This window comes from Pogonomyrmex barbatus, unplaced genomic scaffold, assembly GCF_055798465.1.
Source record: "Pogonomyrmex barbatus isolate J1 unplaced genomic scaffold, ASM5579846v1 scaffold9, whole genome shotgun sequence".
Lineage (NCBI taxonomy): Eukaryota > Metazoa > Arthropoda > Insecta > Hymenoptera > Formicidae > Pogonomyrmex > Pogonomyrmex barbatus.
Genome location: NW_028297193.1, coordinates 668,824 through 696,027, shown reverse-complemented (window position 1 = coordinate 696,027; position 27,204 = coordinate 668,824). Strand labels below are relative to the sequence as shown.

General features: G+C 35.4%; 1 protein-coding gene across 3 annotated transcripts in view; it reads right to left on the bottom strand.

The window, feature by feature from the left end:
- The window catches only part of LOC105428925 (RNA-binding protein 24), a 30,430-nt gene extending 6,468 nt beyond the window's left edge, over positions 1-23,962 (bottom strand). Inside the window, exons 1-4 of one of the 3 annotated variants that reach the window (XM_011641533.2) lie at positions 23,541-23,962; positions 15,832-16,255; positions 14,609-14,735; positions 11,727-11,787 (exon numbers count right to left, since the gene is read on the bottom strand). In XM_011641533.2, the coding sequence (XP_011639835.2) occupies positions 11,727-11,787; positions 14,609-14,735; positions 15,832-16,119 (476 nt within the window). In that variant the 5' untranslated portion in view covers positions 16,120-16,255; positions 23,541-23,962. Of the gene's footprint in view, positions 1-11,726; positions 11,788-14,608; positions 14,736-15,831; positions 16,256-20,375; positions 20,501-23,540 lie in introns of those variants that run through there. The other 2 variants (XM_011641534.2, XM_089084422.1) reach the window with 2 other exon arrangements.
- Between the last annotated feature and the right edge of the window lie 3,242 nt (positions 23,963-27,204).

The following is a 27,204-nucleotide window of genomic DNA, read 5'->3' as shown; positions in this document are numbered from 1 at the left end:
AGTTGATGGGAAAACAGTAATGTTGCTCTCACTGTGATATCAATAATAAGGCAAAAAACGTACGCAACAATCCAAGAAAAAATCTTTCACGTGTTGGCAAAACAACAGCAAACCAACGACAAACGTGTATGTAGGTGACTGCACGAAATATAAATACTTCTCGGCACACGGCACACGATTATCTAACACCAACGTTAGTACCTAAACAGATCTAAGGAAACGTCTCGAGTTTGTCTTCAATTTTTACAATTTTTGAATATACTGTAGAGTATTTTAAAACAAGATTGCATATATCTTATATAAACACTGCAGATTTAGGGGACTCGATATTATTTGTTAGCAGTTTAATTATGGTACACACACACACACACACACACACACACACACACACACACATGTGTGTATATATATATATATATATATAAATAAACTAACATTTTGCTTGTAGTATGTAATAGAAATATAATGAAAATGTTTTTATATTATATTGAACATTAATGTATTAAAAATTTAACATCGAAAATTACAAAATTATAAAATCTATATAGAAAAAAATCAAATAAAATAATCTCACACATTGTAAATAATCTTTTCCTGTAAATAAATATGTGTGCATCTACGCGATGTATTATCCAATAAACTTGCTTGTTACGTTTCGCACGTCATTGCAACGAGTACAAGCATTGTTGACTGCATGCATTCATGCATGTGTGTGCATCATATTTGTGACGCATTATATAATGTTCTTATCAGTCGTATTCGATCTTCATCTTCGAACGTATCGAGTTGTCGAAATTACATCAGGCTTTTGCGTCCCCTAAATCTGCGACAAATCATATTTGAAAAAATATCAGACGTCATTTAATTTAGATCATACTCTAGAGTATACTCAAATTTCAAAAAAATTGATGTTAGACGCCTCAAAACGTATTCCTTGTAAGAAAGAAAGAAAAAAGATAGTACATCTCACGGCAGTGCCTCTGTCTCCCTTACTCTTTCTTACTTTCTCTTTTACTCTTTGCTTTTCTTTACTCTCCTCAAATAATAATGCGCGGAAGATCCCGACGAGTGTTCTTCGATCACCCGCGAAATTTGTTCACCGATTCGCAATTGTTTCTTATCGATCGATGTGTACTCTGCGAATACATAAAAATATATAGGATAAATAAATTCGTTCTCCAAATTCGTATGTACCATCGTATGTTGAGATCAATTTATTATACGTGATATTATTTTTCATTTAGTGATCATATTTTTCTGGCAATAAACAATAATGAATATTTTTTGTTAAATGCTCGAGTATATAATTATCAAGTTTTAGAATATGATTTAATGATTTAATCAATTCGATAAGTCGATTGAATAATTTCTGCAAAAAATTACACTTAATTTACAAAATACAAAACAGAACCATTATATATTAGAAAAATATAAACGAGTTCATGTAAAGCAGTAATACGAATTTTGACTTCAGAAAATATGAATAGACAACACTTGATGACAAATTTCCGAAACTTTAGAGATTATACTTTTATCTTGTACAATGTAATATAAGGTAATATGATGTGTCAATGTAATATGATATTAAGTAAACCTAATTTTGGTAAATACTACGATTACAATAATCTCGTGTAGATAAATCGCGTATCATATTTAGTCAATTATGAATCGGGGACTAATAAATATTTAATAGCCGTTTAAATGGTAAAAAGCAATTCCGTAGGGTTTCGAAACACTGAAAGAACTCGGTCTCTTTCCCGGAGACAGCCCTGAACTTTTTAGCGGATCGATAATAGTGACGGACAGTGTCCAGTCTGCGAAGGAAATCAATATCGTCCTGCGGCTCCGGACGGCAGAGTTCCTCCGCCACGTCGGATTGGTGCCCAATGACCATTATCACACAATCGCAAACAATCGAGAGCGCTTCGACACGCGTGTCGTATGTCGCTTAATTTCAACGAGCAAGTCAGGTCGCGTGCTGCAACGGGGGGAGGGAAAGAATCACAATGGCCTGGTAGAATCGACGACCTTGAATTGGAGCTGTCATCCAGGATGGATGACCAGACCACGGTCGATGAGCATTATATGACGTGAGGAAGGCGAAATTATAATAAAGATAAAGGTAAAAAAAGAACGATATGTCGTTGCGTTATAATGCTATAATGTCGCATTGCGGACGAGCGGTTACTTTTATCTGCAACATTTGAAGGGAAACCGAACGAACGAGAATTTGATTCTTAGTCGCGAAGATTTGCATCTATCAAAACACGTGTGGCGCGTTTAAGAAAGATGGCTGTTTTGGATGAGCAGCCTTAAATAAGAAAAATGTACATTGTCCTTATATCATATTCCAAAAGATCATAATCTTTTCTCTCTCTCTCTCTCTCTCTCGTTTTATGACAATAGTTATGTCTTTTTATAACCAAATATTTATTTATATAAAATTTAAAAGAAATTCAAACAAGTTGTATGCGTTTGCAAAAAAAAGATAAAATCAGCAATCTCAACGCGACAAAATGCAAAAAGATCGAGAAATCATAGATATAGAAAATGTATATATTGACGTAACATTTTTTTTTTACTCTGGATCTGAATTATTGATTCAATTTAAAATATTTCGCAAATTATTCACGATATCTTCGAAACATCCCAAATTGCTGTTCTTAGGCAAAGAGAATCGTAAGAGAGCAAAAAAATAAGAATAACTAAACTATGATAAACGAAACTTGACACGTTGTGCGGCAATCGATTTATCTGTACAAACAAACACGCAGGAATTAATAGTATTACCATTTTTATTGATATTATTACCAATTTTATTGACATTGAAGGCTGTCAGCCATTATCGATGGACGATTATAAAAAATATGTCGCTTATTCTTTTGTTCATTTTAGATTTTTCATTGATCTTATATTTAATTCTCTCATATCTCATGTAAAATAATTCACGAAAAAAAGAGAGCAAGGCTTTTCAGTTAACAAACAATTTCAAGAAAAAAAAAAAAAAAAAAAAAAAAAAACTTAAAGAAAAATAAAAATTTTATCATACTTTTTATATAGTAGCTATTTGCCATAAATCCGCTAACATTTGAGCAAAATGTGAAACCGCGTATTAACTTTCTGCGAGACGAGATATTTATATTGTATTTTATTAGTGGTCCAGAACTATCGAGTTGTGCATTCGTTCAGTATTTTCAGCGTGATCTGAAAACAAAGACCGAAACACAAAGAACAGCCGTGGCAGCGCGCGAATGACACATACCCTCCTTTATACAGAGAGTCTCGCTTTTTTTGCTTCTACATTTTCCATCGAATTTATCTGTCGGTCGCATCTCTGCCGAGGTACGTGCATTATGGATGGCTCGCGTGTCCTCAACCCCACTTTTCCCATTCTACGTGTTCCATTCTGTTCTCCATACGTTTCACGTTTCACGTTTCACGTGTGTTTCCAGACCGGCGCGTCCGTCCTCGTCCAGGTGGCGATTTCCAATCTCAATTGCCCCCATCGCTGTTTCCCTCGCAAGCGTGCATAAGGAAATCTCGCCAAACGCAGAATAACCGAGAAATTATCGCAAAAGAACATAAAAAAAAAAAAAAAAAAAAAAAAAAAAATTAAAGACAAACACGCGGCGCTAGCCTTATCTTTATTTCACTATCATTTTTTACTACGGAGAAGTTTTTCTATGTCTAGTATAATTTTTTCATAAGAAAGATAAGGATATATACATAAAAAAGATAAGGATATATGACTGCACAGTTGCTTAGTGACGTTCAGCAAAAATATTTTTAAATATGGCATCAAGGAAACATTTATAAATTGCTGATATTCCATTCCCGTGAGAAATTATCTTCATATATCGTACACGTCTCGCAGGAATCGATATAATTGATGAGAACGTATAGAGTGTTTCTGATCCTGTCAAAAATTATGAATGACAGAAAATATGTCGTGTCCTATATCCGAAAATATCTTTCACGATTGCGATGTTTTTATAAAAATATGTTTTACTTTATACTAATGCAATGAATCACATGATATAAAATTAAATGTCAAATTTCAATTTTATTATTTTTCTTTTTTTATTAAAATGTTATGAATAACTTGACGTTTATATGCCATCTAGATTTATTAGTTCGAGAAAACACATGTGGGTTACGAGATTTTCCGTTTAAACACTGCGTATCTGCATATTCGATCAGATTTTCACAGTGTCGTATGAATTATTAACTTTTCCGACGAATTTCATTGGAATCCATATTCACGTAAATAGACCTAATAATGAAAAATAACCGCTAATTGATCACGAGAAATGTATTTCATCACATTAGCGATAAGAAAAACAATGGAGGCGTAGCGCGGGCACGCTAATTGTATAGTCATATCACCAGTTCATTTTATGCATGACTTCTAGATTAAATGATCGCAAACATCATAGATCAAATTAGAAATTAATATAGAACACTAGTTGTTTTCTAGTATATGTTCAGACTCCTCAGAATAATTAGAGAATTACGTCGAGAGCTAAAAGCTTCTGTCAATTGAATTTCACGATACTAAAAATAAAAGAATGGTTACTAAAACATTCTAAACATAAATTCTTTTTGGGAATCAAATTAAATATAATAGAAACTCACTTTCGTTTAGAAATTTTTCAAATTCAAAAAGAATTTTTAAAAGAACTTGCTCATGCAATGCGGTGAAATAATGTCTATGAAACATTTATTCTTGAGCATTATTCCCATACTTTTCGTCCTTGAAACCTTCGTGCGGAAACAAGGCGGTTGATTTTAACGCATAATTTCCACAATGAAGAATCGCGTATCGCGATGTGATGTACGACCTTTTACACGATTGATGTAACATATGAACAGACGAAAAAAACCATACATACGCTACATTACGGCAATTCCCGTGAGAATGAAATGCGCATGCTTATCGCCTCACAACAATAAAAATAAAAAAAAAGCGTCAGGATCGATAAAGATAATGGCAATTCCGTGAAAAATTTTACTAGTGCTAAAAAGTGCAAATTTACAAAATATGTTCGAGTTGAGCGAAGCAATAAGCCGTACAAGATATTTCATCTCAATAGAGCGACATTAGGATAGAAATAATTTACACTTTTAGCTGTATAGAATACAAAATAATTTGCTAAATCTATATGTAAAACTAAACTAAACCAATTTTTCAATCAGTGTCACGAAATATTACATAATTAGGAAATGCATTTCTCAATATCTACTTCTGCGGATGCGGGCAATAAAATTTTGGAATTTCCGTGTCTTTCTGTAAAGCGCTAAGCAGAAAGGCCAACGAGGTGAGGGATACGAAATTGTCTCGCAGTCAGGAAAGGAGACCCTGTATCGTCCCTTCGTGACGGATCTAAGTGACCACCCTCGATTTCCGACGCAAAGTGGCAGCGAGCTGCGATTAGGATCTCCCGACTTTTCCCTACGTGCATTACCACGCAACTTACTAACGTCGCACGAGGGGGGTGAATTGTACAGAGGGGTTGTTCAATCAACCCCATTAATTCGTGCCTGCGAGCCGCTACGACCCTCATGACGATGGGACGATCGTTAACGATGAGGACGATGAAGCGGAAACGCGCGTTAGCAGAGCGGAAACCACCGAAACACCTTGCACGATACATTATGACACGAAGAATCCATGATCTAGTAACCGATATTACTTCTCTTTTTTTCATTTGTGGGACTCGATGGATTATTGATAGGGTTTAATCTGTACTCTTCGGAAACAATATCAGGAAAAAAAAAACTTGCAATGACTCCTGATAGAGCTAGGCATTCTCACAGATGAAATATTTTTCAATCTCAGACTATCTTTAGGAACATTCGTTATACGGATGCAAAATTAAATCGGTTCTAGCGTCAATGCGGAAGGACACAGCTGAATAGAAAAAAAAAAAAAAAAAAAAAATGATGCTCAGAATATTCTTCGCGGAATATTATTCGAGAATTAATATCTTCATTTTGCTTTTCAGCATTTATCTAGAAAAAAATTACCATCGGTCAGCTCGTAATCTCGCTATCATCTTCTTCCGTATATATATATATATATTACTCGCGCGCGATTAACTGTGTCACGGAACGCGACACGGTCGCTTTTAACACGCGTGCGGATGCACCGCGGTGTTGCGGCGGCACGTGGTGCCCCGAGACCGACCGCGATCGCGCGGCTGTGCTGCGTTTCCGCATGCGAGTGCACGGCTCTGTATGCGTGCGTACGCAACATCGCGTATCTGTGAAAGTCACCTGCGCGACGCACTTCGTACGCGCATGTGTGCGGAGCAAATGTATAGATGCACGACGGGCCAATGCGCAGTGCACGGATTGTGCAGGCGCCGGCGCTGTGGATAATCCAATGGGATGATCTGCCAATCCTTGGAAGGCAGATCGGACCAATGGTGACCGCGTGGGGTGGTGGCCACGGTGGCTTAATTGTTCTTGGTAAGCGCGTCGGTGGATTCGCCAAAAATACAATTCGGCAAAATACGTACGAATGAAGAAACGAGAGATACAAGTCTAAACTAAAAAAAATTCTTCAATTCTACTTGGCGAAAACAGGAAACCGAGAATTATCGCTCATATTTATAAATCAGTCATTGGCTTCTTTTTCAGAAATGTACACATTAATGCGAATTAAATTATCGTGTGTTCATGTGTTCATAACACAATAATGGTAGAGACGATTGCTAGACTATTGCTAGCAATATATGGATGAAGGAAATTTATTTCTCACATATTCATTCGAGAATATAGCTTATCTGTAATTTATCTAATGTCTATTTCGAAGCGTGCGACAGTTCTGAAATTTCAACGGATCATCCGGAATCACGCGCGTTCACCGTTCTAAAATTCGAGATGCAAGATTTAAATGTGGCCTCAATGTATTTACGTAAATGCGATACAGAAACGATGCTCGTCTCGTGGTGCGATGTTACGGCTTGCGTCAGAAGAGCGACGACGACAGGTGGATGAGAGCCCGCGGTAATGAAAATAGAAATGGACCTTTAACACCCCGCGCCGTTTCATCTCTCCGAAAGAAATGCGCGTAGATCTTATTCCTACCAACGACGCGTGAAACGGAAATGAAATACCGAAGCAGTACTCGTTACGATCGACTGCTTCAAGTGAGTCAACGTTTTTACGAATGAGTCAGAGAGAATATACTTCTTCCTAAGATAGCATTATATACCACATAAAATACATAATTCGTGACGGGATGACATATTTTTGAAGCCTTTCATGTTTGCTCTGATATATAGACATCTCTGAATGTTTATAGAGCAAATTAGACAGAAGAATTGCCGCGAGAATTCGCAAAAGCGATCGTGTATATCAAATTGACGCTTTACTTTTCCAGAGATAATTTGGAAAAATATATGGGATATAGCTCGCTATTTTCGCGAAAAAGAAAAATCGGAGCGGAGAACGTTCATCGTAACCAATGATTTGAGTTATCTCGCTCTCTGAATTCAGTTTCGATTTTCGATATACGTATAACGAATGAATGAGCGAGCGGAAATGATGTGCGGGAGCATAAATAAGCGCGGATCTTTTAACACGACCCGACTCACGTCGTCTTAATATTAAGAACGGCCTTAAATCGTGTTAGAATTCTCTCGATAGGGCCTTCGAGAGCGGTGGCGGCTTACAGTTAGAGAGAAGCTGACATGAGGGACAGGTGGTGCTAAATAAAGACTGGACCGTCGCCAGCGCGGCTGCAAGATGGCCGGTCGAGACGTTCGGCGTCGTCGCTCTTCGTCGTCGTCGTCGTCGTCGTCGTCGGCGTCGTCGTCGGCGTTCGCTTACGACACAAATTTACCAGCACCATCGAACGGAACCGTCTCTGACGTCTACCACGACGTCCGGACCGGTGTTGAATTTCACTTTTCCACTTACGTTTCGCTAATTCGAGGGCGCGCGTCGCGAGCTACGCATCTACGCCTATGCGTGACGCCGACAACGACGTTTTTGCCAATAACACGTGTCGACGTGCTCAATTTTCGAATGGATATTTCGCAAATGTGCGCTCTCCCCGTGACGAAAAATCCGCCATTGTTTGCGTGTAACAGCAACTGCGCGGCGTATTGCATTCCGCAAACATGACGTCGCCAAGATTTCGTCTCATCAATGAATATAAGTTCGTAATAGAGAAAATTAGCAAAAATTTGTTAAGCTATTCATTTAAAATCTAAAAATATAAGTGATAATAATTTTTTATACGTATTTAATGATAATATTTTTTTGTGATACGTATTATTCATATTTGTATAATTGCAACTTTCTTTTATGAAGAAGTCATTACGTCTTGATCGCAGTAACAACGCGAGCTTTAAATAGAGCTGAACTAAAACTAATCGTCTTCGCCTTTAGAATTTACTATAATTTGAATCCGTAATTTTAACGCAAGGGTCAATCGGTCTTTGCGTGGGACTTTGCTGGATTGTACAAAAAACCCTGAACCCTCTTCATATGATGCTCCTATATTCACGCTTCTTTTTTCATGCGGTTTCTTCGCAAGGATAAAGAAAGTCGGGACCTTTCATTAACAAACGGGAGAAAAAAGAGTTTCGGATTACTCCTATAAAAAAATCACCGTAAAAAATGATACATAAATAATCGAACTACGAATATTTCTGACTTTTGTACATGTATATACACATCTTTTTTCACAATCGCGAAAATAATCTCGATCTATTATTATTTAGAATAATGATATCTCTATAATTGATATATGCTACAGATGATAATTATTCGTCAACTAATACTCAAGTAAATTAAAAAAAAAAAAAAAAGAGATACGCAATCGTGTTTTGTTTCGTTATCTCACAACGTAGAAACTATATATATTATATACCGTGTGTTATTTGAAAGTCCAAAAACCACCCACGTACAACACCAAAAAATACAACACCAATAGCGACACCAAGTGTAGTGTAAGCCTTCACCACACACACAAGGTTATTAATATTATATTATATGGTTAGCGGATCCTGTACACAGTTTCGAGTGAGCATTTGAGCATTCACGTTTTGTAAAAAACATTTTAATCCACCTTATCGCAGTCCAAGGAGGAATCTCCATCTTGCCTCCATTTTGAACCCTAAACTATTGACTGACTGCGTCGTCAGTTTTTACTGAAATAATTTCAGTAAATCGATTTTTTCGTCTATTTTGAGCACATACGAAATCTTTTTCTCGACTCCACGCCGTGCCCTAGAGATTATTTAATTCTTATATTTATTTTTATTGAATAATTGTGATTATAATAATCTAGGAAGGAGAAACAAATTATTAAGCGGCACTTTTTTTTTATTTTTTTTTTTTTTTAGAAAACTTATATTAATTGTCGATGTAATTTAATGTGTTTTCCACATTTCGATAAAATTTTCGTGCGGCATTGAAGAATCTACCGGGCCAAACGAAGTGAACCGCGATAGGATCGATCGTCGCACGATCAAAAATTAATAACACGCCATTCGTGTCTCGGTGCCGGTCGATTTCCGGCGGAGAGACCAGAAAAAGAGAATCTCGAAGTTCGCAAAATCGCGGCCGCGTTTCTCTTTATTCAACCGAATTCCAACGCACGTCTCTCCATCCCTCGGTTCTCCCCGCGTTCGACTTCCATCTATCCATTTTGTTCTTCTCGCGGAATCGCGAAAGACGCTTTAAGCGAGCAAACGAGGCACGAGGAGAAGTCTGCATGGTCTACGTACCCCGAAAGACTAAATATTTATAAGCAATGGCCGAACGGTTCGTTGGCAGATCAGATACGCTTCTTCCTTGGCTTGCGTTAATTTAACGAAGAAATCTTCTAACTATTTCGATTTAATTTATACAATTCTTTATGCCATTCACGTTCATATTTCATATCACGGTTCTTTAATTCTAAAAAGGAAATAATGCAGCCAAATTGATGAAACACATTTAGGAGTCAGCTTAGCTACAAGACTCGTTAAAGTGTCTAATAGAGTACCTCGTTCGTTTCGACTAAAAGACAAATAACCCAACGTGAAAGGGAACACTGCGAAAATTCGTATTCTAAAATTGGAAGACGCTTTATCCTCGCTCAGTTTTAGTATTCCCGCCACCATAGACAAACCAAGAGAATAATTATAATAAACGGGTTAGAATATACACATGAAAATAAAAATAAAGAAACGGATCGTTAAAAGGCACGATTTCCGGAAATATGCGGAAGTGAAGAAAAAGATTATGTATTTAAAAGATTGTTTAAGGAAAGAAACCATTCATCATAACAAACCTAATAATACTTTACTCACTAATAATTAATTGCGAACCACTTTAATTAAAAATTATTAATTGAGAAATTTATATGGATAAATTTTTTTATCACTTTATCAATATTATTATAATATTGCTTATAATACAGATTGAACATATTAACTTTTTATTATATTTTTTTGTTCCAATGCATGAGTAAAAGAGAAAAATTCATCACAGAAAGCTTGCAGTTTTGGTATCATTGATGTAATCTTTACAAACTTTATCTTTCGTCTTTTTTTATACACCTATTTAATGAAAAATAATTCGCCGATTAAACTAAATAAGAGATTTAAAATATTTCGATTTTCCTTTTATGAGCGGCAATGTCGAATCGAAGAGGTAACAGTTATCCATATTGTGATTATTATTACTACAATTATCATTATTAATATTATGCTTATTAAGAAAAAGAGTGTGAAGAGTGTAAAGATATAAAATTAAAAAAAAAAAAAAAAAAAAAAAAAAAAACTAACACCAAATAACAAACAATCGCAAATCTCTCAGCAACTGCAATCATTATCATCACTTCACGTCAGTTTCACTAAGAAAGTAACAAGAAAAAAAACACAGTCAAAAAAAGTACGTTAGGAGAAGAAGAACAGGCCGATCCCCGGAAGATCTTCGCTATGTACTTCATGGAAAGAAATTCGTAGGTACTCATACGTGTAGGTTTCTGATACGTGTGCGTGTGCCGCTTTCTCTCTCTCTTTCTTTCTTTCACTGATCGCTAATACATTTGCCCTCTTTTCTCTTTCTTTTTTTTTGTATCTTTGTCTCTCTTTCGCGTTAATATGGGGTCCTTAGAATGGCCCTTGGCCGTCTCAAGGATCTCGGAAAGAGAACTCTCTGCCTGTCTCCTTACGCGCGCGCGTCAGGATGCTGAAATGTTATATATATATGGTGTCTTTAAAAAAAGCTCGTAAAATTACTCGACTCCGTTAAACGAGTGCCTTCTTGGCTTTTATAAACGGTTTACATTACCGATCATTAATTGCCGTTGCATCCCCGATACTTGCGAGAAATTCTTGCGCAAAATTGAATAACTTGTGTGTTCGCTGCAAGGACGGATTTCGAAAATTTATCCATCGACAAAATACAAAAAAAGAAAAAAAATATTTGACTCCATTTTCCGTTACAATATCAAATTCGCAAATTTACATAACCGCCGCGCAAACAATCGTTTATTGTGCAATTTAATTTGATTATATTAATAATTGAACGAGCGTTCGAGAGAGCGAAGAATCGCGCGCGTAAAATGATTTCATTGACTTGCAGCGAATAAATTTCGTAGCCGTCAATTATGCCCGATCACGAGGACTCTTCCTGACTTAGGCTATTTTTTGATCTAGCTACAGTTACGACATATACGTTTTTAATATTCCTCGAGACAACGCACATAAATGTCGACTCACCCGTATTGTCCGGGAAGTACTGCTGGATAACCAGCCCGGATGCCTGCAGCGAACGGGAATGCTGAAATCATAAATACAATCGGTGAATCTCAATTTTTAATAATTGCTTTTAAACGTTTTTATCACCGTTAATGAATCAAGTAGTCTTAATTAATCTTGATTTAATTTTTTAATCTTTTGCTAAATGTTAAAAAATTTTAATGACTTTGTTTTTATATCAGGCACATAAAATATTTATCTTTTTTTAAAAGAGTTTTTGCTTGTCATAATGCACTTTTGCTATTTTTTTAAACGTGAAAAGAAATTATAAAATAATGTAGAATAATTAGCTAATCTTATTGATTTATTTCTAAAAAAAAAAAAAAAAATCAAAATTTTCAAAGAATTTATTAATAAAAGATATATAATGACATAACAGAATCTTATTTGAATCATTTAAATTTTGTCATAAATAAAAATATGAAATAAAAGGAATGGATAAGAGAAAATGTTCTTATCAATAATTATGTTATAAGTTTCATAATTCATAGTATATCTGATTTTATAGGACACGTTATATTATAGTTCACGCAAAGTTAGTGGAATGAACAGAAGAAATAATTTATATTTTTAGTCAGAAATCTGTGTCATATGTCGTATCTTTCAGTAACGTCATGTTTCATTCATTTATAATCAATAGAGAACTAGTGTCTTTTTAAATCTCGCTAAATCAATATACGATACGAAATTATCACTACAAAAATAGCGAACGTTACTATATCTTGAAACGATAATCGAGCAAATGAAAATTTGATTTATCATAGATTAGAAATATATGCTTCTTATTGTTGATGACTGAATAAATCATTCGACGATAAAGATTCGAGAAATCGATTTACAAACATTTGTATGTCTTTCGACATTCCTTTCCGAACGTATTACTAAATTTGCCTATCTATTAACGATTATTTAATAATAATTACATAATTGCGGCATCATCAGATAAGAGCAGATACACGCATAAAAGCAAATATATAAACGTGAAATATGCACACGCACCTACGTACTGATATTTCGATGGCATGCTCGCTATCTGAGAGTGCATTATGGTGTGCAATAAACTTGAAATGGCCATGCAACCGAATATATCACGATTGCTATTCTATCAAGAATATGTTTTCGTCCTTCCTGTTGTAATATGGCATAATATAACTTCTATAAAATTTCTTTACTACTGGCTAGTATTATACTTTTTTAAAAATTTGACGCAATTAATAAAGTTTCATTTCCTTTCTTTTTAGAAGTTTAACTTTTGAAAGAGTTCTGGCAGTTATAAAAAAATAAATGCGGAAAATATGAAGTATCTAATTTTTATGTTTTTCTATGTAAAATTAATAGTCAATAACGAAAATTAATATTTATGTAACTCAAGTCAAAATGTTTTTTTGATAGAATTCTAAAAAATTTAATTCAAAAAATTTCCATTAAGGTTTAATCAGAAAAAATAAAACATTTCCATTTAAGAAATTATAAATATATACTGTTTTTTCCATTTTTATTTTTCTCAATTGTTAAGATTGTCAGAATTTTCGAAACGTATCAGAGATTGTTAGATGTAGCAAAAGAATCAAATTTTTTTTTATATATTGAAATTGTATAAATGCTAAAATGATAGAAGTTGGTAAGTTGAAAAAATAATTTATTAAAAAAAATTGCAAACATTGCACATGATAATATACGTCAGCAATTAAATAATGACTTTAAAACGTGATTTTCATTCAGCGTTCCATTAGAAATAATTCTCGTATCAGGAAAAAGGAAAACCAGACAAATTCGGTTTCTTAAGTTAATACAAATTTAGATTTAGGTCTCGAAACGCCAAGCTATGCTGGCTCGAAGCCATTAAGAAAGTTCGAGAGAATGACTCAGGGGACACTTCACATTTGGTTGTGAACCATCTTTTTTGTCTTTCATTATTTTTTTGTTTTTGACATACATGTTGTATAGTTGCATGCATCATTGTCTGTATCATCAGATGTATCATCATTTATTTTTATAGATAGTTGTCATGTTGAAACTATAAAGCATACCGAAACGTTTTCGCTTTAAATAGTTTACGATCTGTCTGCTATGATTAATATCGAAAATAAATTACGTTGATTAAATGTCTCTTCAAACTTAGACATATATGATTAGTAAATAATGCGACACAGGATTCTTATCCAAGATGTGTGTCGCATATCTGCTGCAACGAATGTTGTTTCTAAGATCTGGCAATGTATCAACAGCGTAAAATCCGTGACTGTAACACGCAAATATTGAAAATACGAAATTCAAATAGAAAATATGACGTAATCTTAAACGGAAATAATGTAATTACAACCGCTAAATAATATAATTTAATCTACTAAAAATACATAGTATAGTGATTTATTCGCAATAAAGTTGCGAGTTAATTCTGATAAATCTGAATGGCATAAAAATTATGTAAAATTTTGCATGAATAAGACTACATTAAATGCCATCGATCGGAAAATATCGTCTTGATAATATTAACTTTTAAATAATTCAAAACTGATTAAATTGTCACTAAATGGTTTAACATAATTAACTTTTTACTTTTCGATATAATTTAAAGATCAACCATTAATATTCAAAAATGAAAACAAATGAAAACTTTCTAACAGTCAAAATAATTCATTCTTACAATGCTAATCGTATTTGCATCTAAAATTTTTTTTAAGTAATTAGGAATAATATACTGGAAAGTAAATTTCGCATAAAATGTGTAGGAAAATATGAATGTAGGAAATTTCGCATAAAATGTAGGAAAATATTAATTAGCAAACTACTTCTACTCAACTACTTTCTCGTAAATAAAATATAAAATAATATATACTTACTCGTTTGCAAGTTACCCCTGGGTTTAGCTCCAAGAATGGCCAAATTAACATTTGCTTTGCGACCATCGATAATAGGATTGGGATCTTTGCATGCTCTCTCCGCTGCTGGTCTATCTCCCATAATTACCTACGCACAGATTAGATTCAATCTTAAATGAGAATAAGCATGGATTCTCTACATACTCTTTAAATCACTAGCTTGTTCAAATAAAACAAATCATTCGTAAATGAGACTTTCACATTTTCTAAAAGACTACTTTGAAAAGTAAAACTATATATTATTCGTATATTTACCTGACAATATTTTTCAATACAATGAAGATTGCAATACAGTTGTAAATATGGAAAAACAACAAAAATACTATAGAGACACGAAGTTTCTCTTCTTTAAACAAAGAGATAGGATGAATAAAAATTTTAAATTTAGGAGTTAGATCCTAAAATTTTTTACTTTATGTTTATTTTAAGTTAGTTTCAAATGAATATCATTTTTTCGAAAATACATATTTCAAGAGAAATAATACTATATTTCAAAATGTATAAAAGTATATTTACATTAAAAATTATTTTCGAAAAAGTATAAAAAGACTTTTTCAAAACTCTCTTCTATTTAAAAACTTATTGATTTCTATGGAACATATTTCAACTTACCAAAAGCTTGTTGCTAATAAGCTTCCGTAATAAAATATGTTTTTCAATTAGTTATCATACATATATAATTGAACGATCTAGTGTTTCATTATATCCATTGTATTTAATATATATAAATTTTCTTAAAAGTGACAATTCTATAATCAAAATTAATGAAATTAAATCTTCATGTTGAACAGAAATAATATTAAGAAAGTTCAATATCATGTCATCAGTATAAACAAGTATGCAAAATATATCAAAATTATTTTATAAAAAAACATATATACGTGAACATGTATAAGAAATACAATTGAAACGATACAATTGAAACGTATTATCACAAACAGAAAGATTATATTCATGTTATGCATATGTAAAAATAGATTGAAAATTTATGATCCCCCCATAAAATAGTCATTTGAATATAATAGTTAATCGTATCGATTTTCTGATGGTTTATTTTTGTTATTAGTCATCCGACAAAAAACTACAGCGCTAGCTGTGAAATAGAAAATCAAATTCGTACATATTTCCGATAGCGCGTTAAATCGAAAGAAAATACAAGAAACTATTAATATGTAATTACTTACAAAGCCATAGCCTCTGCTTTTCCCAGTTTGTCTGTCCGTGATGACAACCGCCTCCTCGATATCTCCGTAAACATTGAAGTGTTCCCTAAGGCTTTTGTCAGTGGTGTGATAGGGTAAACCACCAACGAAGAGTTTTGTCCATGTCGTGTCCTTTTGCTGCGGCGTGGTACCGGCGAGTGCCCCCAGTCCTTGCACCAAGTCTTCGGGTGCTGGGGCACTCACGGTGCCTACAGCACCCACAGCGCCAACTGCGCCCACACCGAGACCCGCGGCACCCGGCATCAGCATCCTCCAAATTTTGGCGAGATCACCGCCGGACGGGACGACGACTTGCTCAATCTTGACACGTTCTTTGATACTTCGGTCAACGTTAATAACGCCGCGAGCCGTGCAGCATTTAGGACACGGAAACGTCCTTCCTGTTCTGCAAGTAGAAAGAAATTTATATTATAAAATTAGAAAGATGAGTGAAAGAATAAAAAGGATTAAAAAGTACTCTCGTAGAGTATTTCTACTCTCGAGTAATTTGGTTTAGAGTAATTTGTAAAGCCGGTAGCATAATTTTTTTTTTTTTCAATTTTTTTGATATTTTCTTTAGAGGAAATTTCTAGAGAAAGTTAATTAAATAGATATTTTACTATTGAAAATATTAAGGATAATAAAATTATTTCTCAAATTAAATTTTGGTATAACTTTAAGTATTTTATTTATTCGTAGTTTACTTATAACCAAAAATATTATTCTAAAGTTTCAATAGTTTAAAATGTCATTTCACAAAGCATTCATGCAAGAGGGGAGAAATTTGTTTTAAAGAGAAGAAAATATTTTGAATGAAATCGATACGCATGCATTTTCGTATCTCTGTACGTGAATACTCCAGATTTATAAATACTGCTTCCTACGCGAGAATGATGAGTGAAAATCTGTATATAACACGCCTACTTTCTTTCCATCTTGCCTGTATGAAATAGACATAACAGGATGATATTATACTTTAATTTTCTTTATCTTGTAAAGATCAAAATTCGCACTTCGTTATATTGTCGGTAGAAGCAAAAAAAAATTTTCATTAACTTAATCGAATAAATCTCACTTATTCATGAAATGTTTTCATTTTTCACACATATTGGATATTCTCACACAAGCATACGCCATATAACGCTTTAAGAAAGCTTCCTTAAAATCATTATAAATGATCATTCTCATTCGTTTTAATGACTGCTTGGTCTACATTGTGCTCTCAAAGTAGCATGTTTGTTACGGGAGGATTAATTTGTATGTCGCGTTGCTGTCTAATTCTGCTACGTCCAATTAAGGGGGCCGCACGTGTGCGGTTTAGAAGCTCTGAAAAGATCCAATACCCACCCCTACGAGGGTGAAAGAACCGTTGTACTTCGTCATGCAAGGTCGATACATATGTGTATGCGAGTTTCGTGACAATTAGATTTTAAGCATGCAACCAAACCGACACACATACCTAGCGCGTAAATGATGTGTACGTATTTTGACGCATACATGTCAGCGTATACATTATAAATGTAATCTAACGGCGATAAACGAAGCGCTATTCTTACTTTTCTCTTGAAGAATTTTATTTCGCTGATTTGTAAAAGTACAGGCGGTTCGCTCACGTCGACTTTAGTGAAAGGAGAATCATAATTGAGTGAAATGGACGCGGAAATCCTTGCATAAAAAAGAGATATTGCCACTACTTAGGCGCCAAGCAGAACTTCAAAAAGCAATTACCACGACGACGTGAAATTATACCAATTACTTGCAAACGAAATATAATTAATAATATAATTAATGAATTAATGATTGATATATATCTAATCAATTAATTTTAAGTGTTACATCACCTTTTTTCACCTTATATTCTATAAAAATTACTGAACGATATGAAAAATAATATTTTTTTGTCTAACATATCGGGTTATAATTTTACCTTTATGGGAGCAAATTATTTTACGTCACGTCAAAAAAGTTCCTTTAAATAGTGAAATTTTATTTATGAAGATATTTATGAAGATAAAAGGAAAATCGCGTGCATAGTGTAAGTTATACACATAAAATAACTTTCCCTACATAATAAATCACATCAAAATGTGGATTCAACGATCAAATAATGAATAACATATAAAAATATTATTAAAATGGATTCATAAGCGGATTCATAATACACGTATGTATTTAATATGTACAAAAAAAATCGCAACATTTTAACATTATAAAAAATGTGTTGCAAAATTTATTAATATATGTTAAAATTTTATTAATTTTTTTATAGCAATATGCTTATGTATTCGTTAATAATAATATTCGTATAAGAAATTAAATAATATACGAACATAATATAATATATATATATATTATATATAACAGAAACGATCACTTGAAAAAACCGTTTATAATGCAGTGATGCAACGTAGTGCGCACATACACGTAACTTCCTGCACTCCGACCAGCTGAAAGGCAACGAAAACGAATCTTGTAGCTTAGTCAGATGCGCACGCTACTTTCGTCTACCGTCCTTCTTTAGCTCGAATCGATGACTCCTTCGAAACAACACAAAGGGAACAGATAAAAGCCCCTTTTGCGTAGAAACTGAACCCCTGCATCGGGGAAAATCTGGCGGGTCGGCAGGACAACGGCGAAGAAGCGAGAGGGCTTTACCCCAAGCGACAAAGAGGGCTAAACGCCGTAGACGGAGAAGAAAGGGCAAGGAGGAAGAACCATGACCTCCATCTAGAGCTCTCTCTTTCTCTCTCTTTTTTCCCCTCCTTCTCTCTTATTCTTCTCTAAAGAAACCTGAAAAGAGAGCCAGTTTTGCTCCTCGCGTAGAGAACGAAACGGTCGAGGGAACCAGGTAGTAGAACATTTTTCGTGTGGCTCGTCTTTCGAGTTTCTGCAATGCGTTCAGCGCCGATAGAAGAGGGAGAAAGGGCCCTTTTCCCCCGTCGCGTCCCTTTTCCTCTCACTCGGCGTTTTTAACACACTCTCTTGCTTCTTCTTGCCCGAACATATTGTGTGCGTCGGGCCCTACGGCGAGGGCAGAGGGGCCTTTACTTTAGCCCCCGCCTGTTCTCCTTGTCCATCCCTTCTTCTGCTTTTTCCTACCGGTACTTCGACAGAACGACCGTCGAGATCCCCCAAAACGACGGCAGCTGCTGCAGAAAACCGGTGCAGCATGCCGTATAATCATATTGTTGTATTGCCATCGCCGCCCTCTCCTCCTTCACATAAGTCTTGCTCTGCCTTAGACATCCTAGGTTCACGTTGAATCCGTCTTGAACATTTGCAGGGAACATTTGCTTTTCCTAGCTAGCTACGTGATTTAATAAATCACGATAAGATATTTTTCGTGATATCATCATATTTCAGTAGTATAAATATATATTGCAAGTGAAACATAACTGCATCAAATTCAAAATCTAGATTCATAAATCATTACAAATTAAGTAAAATATTGTGCACAGTATGCTCTGTAATTTATAAAAGTTAACAATCTTAAATTATTTTTTAACTGCTACTTGTACGAAAGAATGTTTCAAACGAGAATTGACTTCGTTTAAAAAACAATCATAAGTGACTTTGAAATCTCGGACACGATTATACCTAAAAATGAAATTATGTCTCTCTTGACACCGTGCAATTTTCTCTTGAAGCATTTTCTCGACTTTCTCATCATTCAAGAATAATTTAAGGTGTTGTTAAGTCAGTTGACTCTCCATCTATGATTCTACGTTCAAAATTTCTGGAGTATAATATTTTGATTTTGAAGATGATTCGCGCTAGCAGATAATTCATGAAGTACGAAGTTGATAATCTTGAAACGGTGATCTTAAACAGAATTAATTTCTTCTTTAAATAACGGTACATCGAATATAATAATTTTTGATAAATTAAACATCAAGATAGAAATCTCGTTAAAAGAAAAAAAAAAAGAAAAAAAAAACATTAAGAGTTTAAAGCATAATATCAAGAATTATTTACGTAAAAAATATTTAAACTTTAATGTGAGATCATTTATTTATAAAATTCTACCGCAGCTTTTACCGCAAGCATGCCGTGAACATCAGAAAAATATTTTTCAGCTCATTTTCGAGTTTTGGTCGTGCTATGAAAACGCCAAAATCGATTGGTATTGGTGTTAGCAAAAGCAGTCCCAACCCTTTAGGTAATAAGAGGCACGGAGGCTTGCGGAGGGTAGAAACAATGGTCGTACGCCGGCTGGCTCGTAAGCCAGCGGTAGCATACGGCGTGCGACGGCAATCTCGGGATCCTTCACGAGACACGAGACACGAGAACAAATTTCGACAAATTTCATTTCCAATTTCTCTATTCACTGTAGCTCTATTGACCGTACTCCGTGAAAACGTCGTTGCAGCGAGGTGTCTTATCTGCGTACACAACAGGCTCAATTTCTATCGAGATGGATAAGATCGCGCGTGGAGGAAAATTTGTGTTTCGCGTGAGGAAAATTTCGCGGGATGACGTTTAAAGAGCGCTCGCTCGTTGAGAAGCACTGGTTTTTAATAGCTCACACGTGGACCATGCGGACATCCCGCGGTGCGACGAGAAGAATGTACCTCTCGAACGGGCTGCAGTTAGGCGACAAGATCCCATCGCGACGCATAACGTCGGGACGTCGTCATCTTTTGGTGGCGTGCATCCAACTGCATGCACTCCATGAAAGCACCCGCGAAAATATCCTCTCGGCCAAAGTCGCAGAGGCCAGACTTTCGAAAAGTACGCGCGACGCGTGGCTTTCGTCAGATTTCGCGAAAAGATGTCAGATATACACGAGTTAATTGTAGAAGCGCGAATTGAAAAGCGCGTTAACCCGAAGACAAGCTCGCGATTTTTAAACGTCACCGTCGAGAACTACTTTTACGTTACGTTTTTAAAAGTATTGCAATTAATAAAATGACAGTTATAACTTATTCAGACGGTTAGATTATAAAGAAATTACTTTTAATATCTTAAAGTATATCTCAGTATGTCTTAAATAGTTTTCCTTTAATGTACTTTTAACGCATGTTTATGAAGGAACTTCGTCTTTAATTATTCCGTTTATTTGCATAAATTCAATTAACTTTAAAAATGCATTTATATTAGCTCCGGTCACGATTCTTTCGCAAATTTTTTACAAATATACCATGACGCGTAACTGTGAAGTAAATTTTGAAACCATTTCTCTCTTTCGGAATTGACGTGTGTATTTCGTTTTTTTTTTTTTTTTTAACTTGTCGTAGCAAGCGTGTTTGCGGCGAGTCTTGTCACACAGCCGATAACGTCATTATCAAATTGTTTGCATCTCGTGCAAGAACACTTGTTGAAGCACGATTGACAATAAGCGTATACATCTGCTGAAAATTTATACGTCGGTGTCGATTCACTTTCGAAGAGCGTTGATGTGCTACTTGTCCGTCGATAGCGTGAAAATTGCGTGGCTTTATTTTTCTCTATCGGAAATACCGGCTGTAGAAAACAGTATAACGTTAATCATACGCTAGAATGCCGACGAGAAAGAACACCCTCGATCCGTGCTGTTGGAGAGATTAACAACTTTGAAAATCCGTGCAAAATCTTATTACGTAATGTTCCTCAGATAATTCTTCATAATGCAAATATAATAAAATTATATATTATATATAATTTTTTATCGTAACAAAAGCCTTGGTTCTTTTATATAGAACTAACATATATGTGCAATTTGTATATATTTTATGATCGATGAAAACTCAATTACTGATATTTACAAGAAATTCTACAAGAAATTTTGTTTTCATCAATAAAATAGTAATCGAAAATAACCACCGTTACTTTAATTTTTATTATTGTTGTTTCGATAAGAGATAAAGCAGAAGAAACACAGAGGAATTTTATGCGGATGTAAAATGAATTTTGTATCTACCTTTTACGATATTTCATAAAATTCATAAAACTTAGCGAACTTCCGAAAGAACATTCGAACATTAACATAACTCGACTTAGACCAGTCCCGTTACCTCTCCAGATAAGACGAGCAGAAAAATCATGGTGAACTTTCGCGAGTAAATAACTTCCATGTTCTTATGCAAACTTACCGAGTTTCTTTCACGCGCTTTCCACGGAAAAGAAAAACCGATTAGATGTTATTCCGATTGAAAGAAATTTTTAGAGCATCACCTGGATTGACTTATTTTCACTATCGACATATATTTATTGATTATAGATATACGTAAAATTTCAAATTAAGCGTCTAAGTCTAAATATCATATTTTTCTCCATAAAATATAATATAATTCTAAAGTGCATTAATTAATCTATTTAGGCATCCAGAGCGTCATTAAATAAATATTTGTAATGAATGATAGAATATCTCTGTAACAGTCACGTAAATGTCAGATGTCTGAGCAGTTTTTTTAACCAGAAGTGCTATCACCTGCGTCCGTTTTCCAGACGTACTGGCTCGACAAAATAGTCGGCACGACTGTCGGGGTTTATTAATAAACATCGGGGAAACACGTGCCCGGTCGCCCTTTGTCGCGGTGATCAGGACGTTGAACGGGGGTTGAGAGGGGACAGCTGAGAGAAGAAACAGACCATTTTACGAACGTGCAAGATGGCCACGCGCCATCGCGCAATTCCACGGAGGGATAAACAGAATTTCCTGTTCACACAAGTTGGCGCGCCACGCGATCTCGCAGCAAAATCGGATTTGGAATCGAGATGCCGCCGTTTCGTGCCGGTTTCGGATCGTATAGATCGGCCATCGTATAGATCGGCCATCGTATAGATCGGGATCCAGGAAAGAGCGCACGCTAATATCATTCGCGAAGCGATCCAATTTTATCGGTGCATCTCAATGTCGCGAATATGCAAGGGACGAGTGAATGAACGATGACAATGTCCCCTTTATAAGTACCAGTGTTATGTCATATTTTTCAAAGATAAAGTTACACACATACAATGGCAACATTAACTCAATCAGTCAATCAATTTAGATAATCAATTGTTTTAATTTTGTTTATCTCTTTTCGCGTTATCACTTTCTATCTTTCATTTCCTCTCAATTATTCCTTTCAGGATTAAATTGTTAAAATATCTCTACAAGTTTTGTGAATATTTTACTCGCAATCGAGTAAAATAAAACTGTATATAAATAATTTCTAATTAGGGATATAAGAAATGATAATACAATATAATTCGAATTATACATTTATTTATTACGCTCAAGAAAGAAATCGATTTATCATCAATTTTACAGCATTTTAAAGCCGCGATGTGAAAATCGCATTAGGCGATAATGCACCATAATGATAGTAATTAAGCTATCGACGTTAATGAGTCGTGCGATTCCAAAATTCATGCAAGCACGACAGTAGCTTCATGTAGAGTATGCATTAAATATGATGCGTGCTAATGCGCAAGATCGATGATGACTTTTACGAGTTATCTTGTAGCCGAGCGTGCTATTTTCAAAAGAAATAACAGGGGATGGAGCGCCGATCGAAAATAGACCGATCGAAGAGAGAAGTAGAGTACATACCGCGTAATTTAATCGCACTTTCCGAAGACAATTAGGAAATCGTCAATTCAAGATTGGTGCATTTAGCGCTTTACTAATGAAATATTTCTGCTCTCAGTTGCATAACGTAACGGTTTTCGAATATGTTTCTCCTAGAAATTTTCAGTAAACAATAAATATTCAAAGATTTACTTACGTTGCACTACGTATGTACGTCTGTGTTGCACTCTACTGTATAGTGATAATCCCAAATGTAATGATACACAAACAGTATTATACACCAAGGTTAGGAGGGATCTTCCGACCGCGCGTGAAATCTACGCGTTTGTATGAAGAGAAACACGAGACACGACGATGCACACGTCCAGAATATGGACTACTCGACCGAAGTAGATAAGTACCCGCGAATATTTTCGGCAGACACCGTTTTCGTATCAAAGATGTCAAAGATGATCCGGCCAGCACGCCAGTTGGGGGTCACCACGCGCCGTGAACGGTGCTAAGTTTTTGCGAGTCGTAGCGCGCGCAAAAACGTAACCGACACCGACGAAGGCCCACGTGCGAGTGCCGTGTCTTCCGTTTGAGTTGTCGCGGCTACTGCATGGCGCTTCAGTCCGTCAGCTTCCTTTCCAGTTGGCTCGCCATCGAGCCTCTCGATTGGCCGACGTTTGTTCCCACTCTGCGAGGACGCAGTGCGCACGCAGGCAATCCCGTATCCACCGGGAAACACCGAGCGCTGAAATTCAAAAAGCGAGATCGATCGGTGTTTTCACGTAGTACTCGATGACGCTGGTCCCCGTCAGAGGCTTCTCGCGGGCTCAGGGTAATGACTTGTTGCCAGGTGATCGATTGTCCCGAGAAGCACGTGTGCACAGCGGGCACCCTAATCGCGGGCAAGTTGTCGATTCTTTTCTCTCCTTGAACATTTCTGCTTTCTATTAGATTTTTCTCTAGGAGCTTCATTGAAATTTACGACGAGTTACGTAATCATAATTTATTACTAGCTTTTTTGTCTTTTACATTGATCAAGAGATTGTAATTTAAAATGTGTGTAATTATTCCATTTGTGTGTAATTTATTCCATTGGGCAAATCGTACATTTATAAAGATTACAAGATTGCATAACATCACATAAATGACTGTTGTGAGAAATTAAAATTATTACTTGCAAAAATATATAGGACTTAATATATATTTATGAGAAGATAATATGTGAATAATATTATCGAATTAATTGTAACAGAATTTTGTCATTATTTTTTTTCAAACGTCTACAAATATACGTTTACACGATTTCAATTGTTCATAATCTGTGTATTAAAAAGACGTTTCAACAAATGAAAGCATGTTTATGTAGCGTTCATTGAGAAAACAATCACTAAAGGAATTTTGTGAAAGTGGACAATCGGAAATACGTTTTTCTTTTGTTTCACGAGGATTTCTTATACGAAAAATAACAAAGCGAAACGATTCTGTGGGATCTACGAGGCGAAGCGGTGGTCCGCGGAGGAGCACATCAGCTGTTCGAATTATTATCGTTGCAGACGACGGCAGATGTTCGCTAGCCTGAAACGCTCTCCCCCGAAAGCTTTGAACTCGCTGATCCTTTTTCTTTCGAGTCGGTGAAAAACTCACAAGGAAAGCGCACCTTTTCGATGCCTTGCACGAAACATTACAAACGCAATGCATATAGAAGATGAATGCATATTATCTTGAATTATAGAATGCAGGATATCCGGCACGGCATCCCGTATTGTAGAATAGTCCTTTTAAAACTATATCAATTTAAATATTAACCTATAAAAGAATTTTAATATTAACCTATAAAATGATACTTTTATACGTTCATAATATATTTAAACGGCGAAACATTAAACAAATTGGAGTATATTTTTAATGAATATATATATATATATATATATATATATATAAAAGATATTTTTATTAATTTGTGACTTTGAAAATATTTAAATTTGTGAGATTCACATAACTTTTCTGAAATTTTTGGATCCTTTTAAAAAATAATTTTCACACATTATTAATATATATTAGTAAAATTATTATTATAAAGAGAAATCTTTTATTTTTTTTTGTTTTTTTATGTCGAAAAAAATAGAACCTTTCAGTTGTTATAGTTGATTCAATCTCTTTATTTGAACACAACCCTAATGTGTGGAAAGTATGAATTTTACCGTATCGTCCTCCATAGACAGGTTTTAAGTTTATGTCTCCACCAGTAGAGATCTAGCCGAATTACGATTACGTTCTTATGAAAATCAATGTGAAGTAGTCTCCATAGTGTTTCTTACATACATTATGCGAACAAATCGTAGATAGACGTAAGGAGTTTTATTATACGAGCTTCCGGGGCAGGCAGTCAGGCAGCGATAATTCGTAGCTGTCCAGCTACGTTCCCTTTGATATCCAAGGATAGACGAAGCTCGGGAACGTCGCATTGTTCGAAACCTGCCGTTACTTACGTACGACGGAATATAGGATATCATCGTCCGTCGCGTCCGCGCTCGGAGACCCCATAGGTTCGTGGCACGCGCTGCCAGCTGCCCCACAGCTGTCTCTCCTCTGTCGTCCCCTATGTACGAGGCCAGGGTTCTTACCCAACCGTGGTGCATTTACCACACCGAACGAACCGTTTCGCTTCTATGTGTGCACGACGCACGTGCGTACAACTCGGCAATATTTTATTAGCATGCACGTTGCGAAGACAAGCGAAGCACCCTTTCGAATCCTAAGAAGAAACGAATCTTAAGTAGTACCTGACGCGAAAAATTCGCCAAAATATATTTCTAAACGATTTCGCGATATTCCCATTTCAAACATATGAAATCATAGATCCGTTATTGAGATCTTTAGTTAGTGGTTATTAAGCGCGCAGCAGTTAACTTACGTATATCTTTTGTGTAATTTCTGATTTCTAAATATATATATATATATATATAAAAGTATATTTATGAGTACAATAGGTATGTCAAAAGAAAAATTTAACATTTAATTTGCAAAAAGTTCTTATATTATTCAAAAAAGCACATCTAAATCTCTGAAATATATACGAATAAATATAAATATACTTGAGATATATATGAAATATATATGAAGATACTTGAATAAAAAATTGTTTACGTAAAAGCACTCAATAACTGCCATTTCCCATACGAAATGCATACGCTGTATTGCATGTATGATGTTACTGAGAGACGTCCCTATGCATGGGGTTTTACATTTGCGGTTTCCCATCCGGCTCGAGCGGCGCAGTCTCGCAGGAAATAGTCCTGAAGTATCCTAGAGGATACAGGGCTATTGGGTTTCGCGTGGAAAAAAAAAACGAGATCGCCGACGGGAGAAAGTGGGTACGAGAAGGGATACGAGGAGACGTGTAAGTGCTCGCACGAAAAATAAAAAGGACCGCGAAGGGGGAAAAGCGAAGTGCACACGCCAAGGACCGGAAATCCCAGGGCGTTCAACTCTGACACCTAGTATATATTTAGAGATTTAAAGAGACCCGATCTAGTTCGATTTCTAGATCACATCTTTAGATAAATATCTGCCGCGATTAACCGACGATTTCGGTCTTGACAATAATACCGAATCCTCGCAAGTCATTTATTTTCCTGTTCAAAATCATTCCCATCACTTGAAAACACTTCAACGATACGTATTTGATGATAATCGTAATTCGAAAATTCAAAATTATTGCGATTTCAGACTTTGTCGGTGCAAAGGAAATAAAAATACAAACAATCGCGTAGTTCGTCATCGTTAAAATTATTGCAGATTGTCCATTTGCTTGCAATGCGTAGAAACATGTTATAAAACACGAATAAAATCCTCGTGGAATAAATCCT